This window comes from Nuphar pumila, chromosome 6 (genome assembly GCF_984573655.1).
Source record: "Nuphar pumila chromosome 6, dmNupPumi1.hap1.1, whole genome shotgun sequence".
NCBI classification, from domain to species: Eukaryota; Viridiplantae; Streptophyta; class Magnoliopsida; order Nymphaeales; family Nymphaeaceae; genus Nuphar; species Nuphar pumila.
In genome coordinates, this window is record NC_143254.1 from 27,656,165 (window position 1) to 27,665,900 (window position 9,736).

General features: G+C 38.7%; 1 protein-coding gene across 1 annotated transcript; it reads right to left on the reverse strand.

The window, feature by feature from the left end:
* Positions 1-1,937: 1,937 nt before the first annotated feature.
* LOC149834472 (dihydroceramide fatty acyl 2-hydroxylase FAH1-like) lies at positions 1,938-7,170 on the reverse strand. The gene is made up of 7 exons (XM_090010141.1): positions 6,993-7,170; positions 4,850-4,921; positions 3,476-3,568; positions 3,195-3,391; positions 3,009-3,114; positions 2,778-2,924; positions 1,938-2,299 (listed from the first exon to the last, which is right to left on the reverse strand). Exons 2-7 carry the CDS (start codon positions 4,898-4,900, stop codon positions 2,180-2,182), a joined length of 714 nt encoding a protein of 237 aa, XP_089866267.1. The 5' UTR covers positions 4,901-4,921; positions 6,993-7,170; the 3' UTR covers positions 1,938-2,179.
* Between the last annotated feature and the right edge of the window lie 2,566 nt (positions 7,171-9,736).

Consider the following 9,736-nt stretch of genomic DNA (forward strand, 5'->3'; position numbering starts at 1 on the left):
TTTGGGTGTGTTTGTTGTGGAGATTATCTTCGTCTAATCTTAGATGGGTGGTGGTGCTTCATTTTAAGGATTTCTGCTGGTGTTTTTCTATTCCAATGCAATGGTTGTTGGTTATTTTGTTTTGCTTCTTTTATTGATTTGCCATCTTGAAGAAGTCTCCTTTGGTGTTTGTAACATGCTTAATCGAGATCGCCCAATTTGTCTGATCGGATCATTACTGTGTGAGAAAATCATTGTGTGAGGTATGTTATAAACGGTGGCCATCATGCTTCAAATTTACTTTAAACATTGGGTGGCACTTTTGGTCCCATTGATAGTGGCATTCTTCATATCTGACGGTTCGGGTTACGTTAAATGATTTCTTCCTATTCGGCATCCTTTTTTTCTTTTCTTTTTTTCTTCTTCTTGGAATTTGTTGCTTTCTACTATTTGCAATGGTAGGCTGGGTGGTGTTTTTTGAAGTTTTATGGCGAACCGGTGCTGCGGCCTGGACGTGTCTGCCGTCAAGGTCTCTGCAGCCATATAGTGGAGAAGCTCCCAAACAGAGCATAACAGAGTTCAGACCACAACCACATTTGTTTGGAGCAATAAACACAAATGGTTTGTCCAAAGTAGATCAGAATCAATTCAAATTAGCCCAACTTATTCTGGGTCTACAAATATTGATTCCTTGCATAAATCATATCAGAACCGATTGGATGTACTCTTGTCAACCCTTAAAGCATGATCAAATTCTCCTAGGATTGGCAAAATGCAACAGGATATGCAGTTTCTAGCATCTTTCAACTCAATCCATCTTCTTTCCTATTTTGTACACAACAAAGACTCCATTTGGGAGACTTGCATTGAGGTAGAAATCCCATTTCTCTGTATTCTCAAAATATAGTGTTAAGGATGGAGTTGCCAAATACATCTTGTGAATGGCATTGAAATGTGGTCGGGAGCTGCCAATTTGATTCCCAAGGGAGTGTTTTGGCAACACGACTGCTCCCAAACAGACGAGAGAATGAGAGAATCGGAGGAAACTGCAACACACCTCTATTTCAATCCTCCAAAACAGAGAGCCTAAAAGGCAAAATGATCAACCATTCATGCTGAACAAAACCATCGATCATTTATTCATATCTTGCCCAATTGTTACCAACATTTGGACCTTCATCATGCTAAGATCTACTTTCACTACTGTTATTAGTGTATTTAAATGGTGGTTTAGCTGCGGGCACAGTGAGAGATGGTTTTAGCAGTGTTGGAATGTTGTGTTACACTTGATCATATGGAAGACATGGGCTGTCCATAACAAGGTCTTACGCTAAGATCTGCATGTAAACTCTTAGGTGCTGAGAATAATCCTTCGGCACTCACGTACTGATAACTTCAGAAAATTTAATTGGAGTATGGAAGACAAAGTGTTACTCAGATTATGGGTCGAGGGTGGCCCTTTGCCTGAGAGAGTTATCTATCCTGTGTGCAATGAAATTGTAATAGGTTTCGCACGCAAATAAAATTGGAACAGCAGTGGGGTTGTCATTCTGCATGCTTCTGGTATCACACATGAGGTTGCAGTTCTACATGGTTTAAACAGGTCACTTCCAAGTTTCTTAGGCCGTAAATGCAGGTCACTGTTATGTCTAAAAGGAGTTGGCTGACTGCAGTGAAAGAAGGTCTAGAAAGAAGAGGTCCTGTAATTTTAGAGCTGTCTGTGTTTGTGAATCTGTTCATATCAGATGGTTGCCTTGTATGAGCAGTGTGCTATGTTCAACCTGCGCATTGATCAGGGAGACGTGGTATTGGAAAGACAAGCGGGATTGGAAACCAATCGACATTAATGATGCTCGTAACCAGTTCGTGTAACCACTTCATGTATTGCCATGATAATAGGAACCACTCGGAAAGATGCGCTCTTTAGCATTAACAAATTGAAGAAAAAAGGAAAAAGATTGGGCCAATAAATAAATATGAGATTCAGTATAAACAGAAGAGTCTTCTACAATGTGACCCATTAAACCCATTCCATAACTGAAATTTTGCCCCACAATAATTTGCCAAAACTCACAGGGAAGCAACATGAGAGAAGAAAAGAATGGATACAAACTAAAAAGTGTGAAAAAGTCCACCTGGACAAGACCTTGAGTTGTCATCGTGAAAATCAATCGTTTAGCTGCAAGTTATCTATAATCGGTCATCTCTTCTTGTCTGCCGATTTTGTTGTAGGCAGAGTTCCAAAGACCCTATCCCACAATGTAGAAGTGATTCCAAATCCCCGGTTCTGAATTCTAAAATGATGATTCAAATGATATTTCTGCAACACCAACAAAATTTGACAGATCAACACAGTGTCTCTTTTCCTTGTTTTTTCATAATATACTACAATGAAAATCAACAAAAGTTCAGAACTTTTAAAATGAAACACAATCTAGATTGCTTGGTGTTGGTCCAGGTTGGTTGCAAAACATTAACTGCAAAATTTGGTTAAAGGCTGTGACAAGAACGACAGAATGCAGTCAATCATAAAAAACCCAAATGGGAAACAAATTACGATAGACCAAACAAGGCTGGGAATTGGTTCCTTGAATCTAAATTCACAACTTATTATGATTCAGAATTCAGTCCTCGAGTCACCAAGTCAGATTAAACCAGTAGAACTAAACGGTGATACAAGAAACAGAATCCATTTGCTTGTTGTTTTTCAATTATTTTGTCTCCAAAACCCATGTCTATTGAATAAAATCTACTATGTAAGATATGAATTTGTGAAACACCACATAATTATTATGTACCTTCAGATTTTTTACCAACTCATTTGAAGGCTGACCATGGTGTAGGTAGTAGTGAGTGATATCATACATGACATAACCAAGGAGACCGCCTCCGAATAAACCAGGATGAGTGGTAGGAGTTGATATAAGCTTAATCAGGTTCCAGAACTAAGAAACAAGAGAAGCAAGTAGGTTAGTGAAGAATAAAAGCGAATAAAGAATGAAAAATGGAAAGAGAAAAATGGTATGCACCGGGAAAAGTAGGATAGCTGTTGCTGCTGGAGGGAAAACGAGGCGAAGACCATCCATGGGGTGCTTGTGATGGCAACCATGGATAAGATAATGTAGAGTGTTTGCCCTGCGTGCAGAACAAATTTCAAATAAAAGGACCTCCATATAAAATTTAAGCCATTGCATGATACAAAGAACAATACTCACCAGTAGCTTTTTGTCTTGATGTGGAAAAGGAAGCGGTGCAGTGTATACTCCATAAAAGTCCACAGAAATACTCCGGCGATCACCAACGAAGCTACTTGTAATAGTGTGTGCCCCATCCAAATTAACTTCATTATAAAATAACATACAAATGGAAGCCAGACAACTGGGATCACCCACCATACTGTCCTTGTCAAGGACTGTTTTCAAATGCCAATACGTTAATGAAAACATTAGTCCACTAAAGTGCAGTCCTATATTATTAGAGAGAGAGAGAGAAGCACCTCCATGATATCATTTTCAAAAAACCGAGGGCCTTCTGCACTAACAATTGGCTGGTGAACCCATTCCTCGTAAGCATCTCCAAGATGGCCAACCTTCGAAAGATTGAATGGGGAGCTTAACAGTGTATACAGTAAGAGTATCTTGAACAATAACAGAGACAAGTCTCTCTAAGCATATCAGTAAAAGTGCAACTGATAATAGATTAAAAGAAACAAAGCAGGACCAGAGGCGGAGCCAGAAATCCAAATTAGGGTGGGCACAAATGTGTGTGTGCACGTGCAGTGTATATATATATATATATATATATATATATATATAGAGAGAGAGAGAGAGATAGATAGATAGATAGAGAAAGAGAGAGAGAGAGTGGGTTTCGGGGAGGCACACCATTCGGGTCAGGGTGGGCACCAGGCCAGTATGTGGCTCCACCACTGAGCAGGACACACACACATAAAAGCTGCTGTGCAAATTTCATGGCCAAATGGCCAAACAGAACAGGTTTAAGATCTAGGCACATAAAAGAACAGACGATTATCTGTTGATAATAGTTACGTACAAAAATTAGCACTTTGGGAAACAAGACAAGCAATTATTTGTGAGTCCAAACATCCTGGAGAAAGGAGCATGCTGATTTGGAGAGTATACTCTGCATAATGAATAGCCTGTTCAGTATGATGGATTATACTCAAGATGGAGAAGTAAAGCTACTGTTGTGTGAATTGTTTTTTTACATGCAAACATCAATATCATAGTCTCCCAAATTGCTATTCCAAAGAAATGAGCCCGCCCAGAAGCAAGCAGCCATGATTATTTCCCCCCTTTTTCTTTCATGAATTTTGAGATGTCAAATGTGTTAAAAACATCAGGTGTTTAACATGGATAGTGAAGGTGCAGGTTGAAGGGATTTGATGGGAAAGAACTAGCTTATGGAATCATAAGATTGGGAGAAAGAAACATACATGTACAGGAAAAAGAAACTTGGACACTGTAAACTCTAAAAGAAAATTGTTGGTTGTAGTTACTGGAACATATAGGGAAAAAGTCAACACCATCTAGTGCAAAAACCAAAGAGGATGAATGTAATTAAAAAAACTAGCAGATGACATGTACATTTAAACAAGCTATAGATACTAAGATATTATGTTTATGCAAAAGCTTCAATCTTCAGGTGACAAATCTTAAGCCTTGTCACTTTTGTCCTTGTTTGGAATTGTTCTTTTTGCTTTCAGAAGGAAAGTTGGAAGAGACAGAATCCCATGGGTCAAATGCTTTAACACATCGAGGCAGTATAAAAGTCTCTAAAAGGAACATCATCTAAATAGCAGGCAACTGACGGAATAACAAAAATATATTTGGCAAATATATATTCTTACCTGGAAGACAAGAGGCTTATTCAAATCTACAGTGAATCCCTGCGCAACCATCCTCTGAACCTTGTTATGTTTCTGGAGCCATGTAGAAAATTAGACAAAGTTATGCACAGCAAAGGTGCACAAATCCAATGCAGAATTTAAATAAAACTGCAGCAGGAATACAACATGCTTATTAGGATACATGACTATGTGGGTGGATTACATAAATAACATTATAGAGTTAGGTTTATTGTAGTTGGAAGGGACATAATTTTAGAGTTAGCATGGATGTTGTTATTGACTTATAGTGTCACTTATCCTTCACCTAAAACACGGAGCCACATAACAAAACCCAAAACTAGTTTTGGATTGATGTTTTTCTTTTCTGTTTTAAGGATCCTTGCATCTTGGGTTGGTCTAAAATCATAAAGAACAGAAAATGCTTTCCAAAGTTTGCCTTAACTATGAAGATTAACCAGTTCTAAAAGTTGTTCTTGAGTTGGTCCAACTACCACTTTGACAAGCTAAAATAAAGTCTTTAGGATGGTAAAGTTCATTATCTAACTGGTTACACCATTGTAAATTATTTGGTTCATTTGCATCCTTTTCAGCATTGGCCTCAAACCCTACTTGACTCCATTCTAGCCTCAGGAAAATGAATCCTGTAGATTGCCCACATCAGTTTCTGTGAGATGTGGTATGTCATTTAAGATCACGTTCATGAACATGCCTTGCAACCACACTATAATATACTTGCTCTTATGCATGTGTGAATGTGCCTGCACATTTAGCTACAGTGACATGTCATGCAGACAGGTTTCCAGTCTAGGAGTGCGCAAAGCTTGGGTTGGCTCGGGGTTCAGCATGAGACAAGCCCAGGTACCAAGCCTAATGTATAACACTAACAAGAAACTGAAACAACTTGGGGGCCCTTTCCCGTTGTATAGGGCTGCAGCTTGTCTGTCAAGGCAGCCCACATGCACATGTGCCCCCAAAATAAATTTGTACCAAAACCAGAATAAGAAATCTAGTCAATCTAAATGAATCACCCCACAATAAATTGGCAAAAGGGTTGAGTGCGATAGTGAAAAATATCACACCACAGGGCACAACAATTTCCCGCTGGAGCAGTTATTTACAGGCATATAAAACAATTGAATTTGACATGATAGCAGCTTTCAGACAAAGAGAAACACTACCAAACGCATGGCCTGAAAGTCAGAATGCCAGTCCTCCCTATCCTGGCCGAATGTATTCAAGATATTTACCATGAAAGAGTATATATAATAACCAAAAATAAATGCTGCCACTTTAACAGAATTCTCAAGCTACACAGATTTTCTCTTTATTCCTTCTTCTTCTTCCTTTTTCCACCCTCTTTGTGGTGGGCATGTAATTGAAGATCCACACCAACAAAAATATATTATGGAAAAAAATGTCAATCTTACAACGCACAATCGTAACGCTTGAAATTTGAAATTTGCAGAGCGTGTTGTTCCAAATACATTCTGATTTTACATGAAACAAGCGGAAACCTTTTGCCAATAATGAAGCAGAGACGCCTAAATTTTAACAGATGGAGTTTCAATCAAAATTGAAGACAACATTCTTTCGTCTTAGAGAAAGAAAACTGATTTAAAATAACAATAAACAAACAAAGAGGAAGAATGCAACCATTACATAACGAAACCTAACAAAAACATAAGGGAAAACTCCTTAAATTTCACAAAAAAGGTGGAGAAAACGTTCATACTTCGTAGATCAGCACCATGCACAACTTTGCACATTTCTCATGCCAAATCCCCATACAAAACCTAACAAACCCATCCACATTGTCGAGATACACCGAAAACCTAATCCCTAAACACAAAATCCACCCAAAAGCCCAAAGAAAAAAAAAACTCAAAAACGCTCGATTTCAGGGAACAAAGCTCCGATCTACAGAGGAAACACGTATTTTGGGAAAGACGTACAACTTTCCGATTAGAATTCCATACATGCAATCAATTTTCACAAAAAAAAAAACGTGCATTTCCACCATGAATCCACCTAAAAACGAAGAAAAAACACAGATTTCGGGGATTCTGGCAGGGAAACCCCGAAAAAATGGCAAGAGAGAGAGAGGAAGAGGTAAGACGAGCAATGCAGAGGGACTAGTACCGACCTAGAAGAAGGGTTTCTTCCGGTGACCCGTCCGGAACTCCGGCAGATCTGAGGAAGGGAAGCGGAGAAGAATCGAAGACGTCGTCCTCTCCTCTTCTTCTTCTTCTTCCCTCCCCCACGAGCTCCACCGAAGAAGAAGAGGACCCGGTTAACGATAACCAACGATTCCTTTGGAGAATTGTAGGAGAGCGGCCTCTTCGTATCATATATAAGCACTACTAATTTACGAAAAAGCTGCCTGCCGTTGCATCGGATACGGCTCCAATGATTACGCATCCATTGTCGGTAGATGACCAAAATACCCTTATTTTGCCGTTCATGCTAGCTACTTTTTTCCGAAAATGCCGCTCAACTTTACAGAAATGACAGTCATCTCCAACGCCGTGCGAAAGTAGAAAACCAAAACCCGGACCACCGCGGGTTCGCCTGCGTGTGGTTGTCAACAGGGATGACAGTGGACCAGGAAAAACCGGGGCCGTGCTCGTTAAAAAAATTACTATTATACCTTTATACATATTATAAAATCTTATATAAATATATATATATAAATATATATATTCTTAACCCTAATATAAACTCTTTCTTAAATCTCTATGACAAAATGATTGAAGAAATGAGACTTCACTGAGGATAGAGGGCATAAAAAACCATGCATCGATTAAGGCGAGAATGAAGGGCAAAATTTTAAAATGGAGTAGAGGTGGAGATCTTGCCCCCACCTTTGCCCGGGTTCACTGTCATCCTTAGTTGTAAAGGTGCCGAGATGAAGGCACCGAATCAAACCCAACTGGCGCATGGGTGTATTCATCGCTTTCAAAAGTGAGTCTCGTAAGGCAGGATGGTCACGAGGACCCCTACCCAAGGGGTTTTCTCGCTTCAACGAAGATTCTTCATCATACAACAACTACACCTTCATCCCAAAACAATTGGGGCATTTTTGTCATTATGTCATATGAGATAAAGTATATTCACTATATCAATAGGGGCATTTTTGTCATTATGAAAACTCAGATTTTGGTCTAGTAAACCAACATTTGGATATTTAGGTAATTCCACCAATGAAATCTTCTCTTGCGGTCTTGCCACTTCGACGGACTAGGAATCCGGGCAGCGCCAGGTTGAACAACGGCTATTTTTGGTATCACCGGGTCGGGTCCAGGAGGGAACCATATGAGTTAGTATCTGGATCCAAATTCTACACGTTAACAGTCGAGTTAAGGGTGAAAATGGATTCGCTCGATGTGGCTAGTCCGAGTCCGATTATGAATTTTAAATAGCAATCCAGATCCAATTGAGAAATAGATCTATTAAAATGGATTTGCAACTTGATCCGAATTTCATATGGTGGTATCAGATCCGGTGAATATAAAGTTCAAGGGTCTATGGTACGTGTAAGAAAATTAAACAAACATGTCAGCTTTGGACTGGATTCAAATATAGATCCGAGAATTTGACAATTCGGATCTGAATCCTCATACAGATATTGTCCGACCAGATAAGCCTGAATTGGATACAAAATTGCATTGGAGTTCTATTCAAAATCCATATTGAAAAAACTATACATCGGATTTGAATCCAAGATTTGGGAGTATCCAACCCACGAATGGTGCCACCACTTTTTAAAATGAACCGAATATCTTTTTAATCGCTGTCAACTACCCATCCTCCATTGGTTCTGACCATATCCACCTAGCTACGTCAACTGCTCGGATCTAACCATTACCAAATCTGATCTGATCATATCTAACCTAATCGGATTTGGATTCAGATTCAGATTCAGAGATGAATGAGAAAAAGTAAAACCAAATCCAGATCCAGCTAGTCTAAAACCTGATATTTACACATAATCAAATTCAAATCTTAGTCAGATTCAGGTTTTAATCTTACTTGGATTCAGATTTCAATAAAAAATAATACTGAATCTGAATATGATTTTTATCATATCCGAATCTGACTACCAAATCCGACTAATTAGATTCTGATTCGGGTCGGATATTGAGTTACATCTCACCGGTTGACATCCCTATATCTACCCATTTTCATTAAGGAGTGCATATCCTTCAAAGCTTGCTGTGATCTGTATCTTCCAGATGGATCCCACGTTTTGTTTTTTAGAGCTGTTGATGCCCCAGAAGAACGGCATCTAAAGCTTGCAAAATAAATGACTGAAAAAATAGAACTTGGAATCGGATCTCCCTTTTGCAAAAAGGTGACTCGGACGAGTCAAGGTTTTTATTTATTTATTAAAAATATATAACAAAATCATATATTATGATTTTATGCCAAAAAATCAAATAACCTAAGGTCTCAAATCAATCATAAAGTCTAAAAAAAAATAAATTTTGCTAAATATAATTCATACTTAGCTAATTTTAATATCTAAAATACAATATCATATATTTATTGCATATGCATTCATAATAAAGAATCAATCAACTTTCTTAGAAACAGGCAAAGCAAGAAAAACAAACATAAAACCCATAAATTTAACATGAATCGGACGAGTTATGGCTCATTACGAGTTAACCTCATTTAAGCTCGATCTGAGTTGACTCGACCGAGTCCCGAGTCAACTCGTTGAGAAATCCAACTATGGATCATGAACGGCATTAGAGCGAACGCTCATAGATTACCTTCAGGGCTTGCTCTGACCTGATACGCATGGATCATATTCAATTGGTCTATAGAGCAGACCTTGACCAGGCTATGGGCTGCGAGAGTGCCTATAGTCGTCTTAGGTAGGGC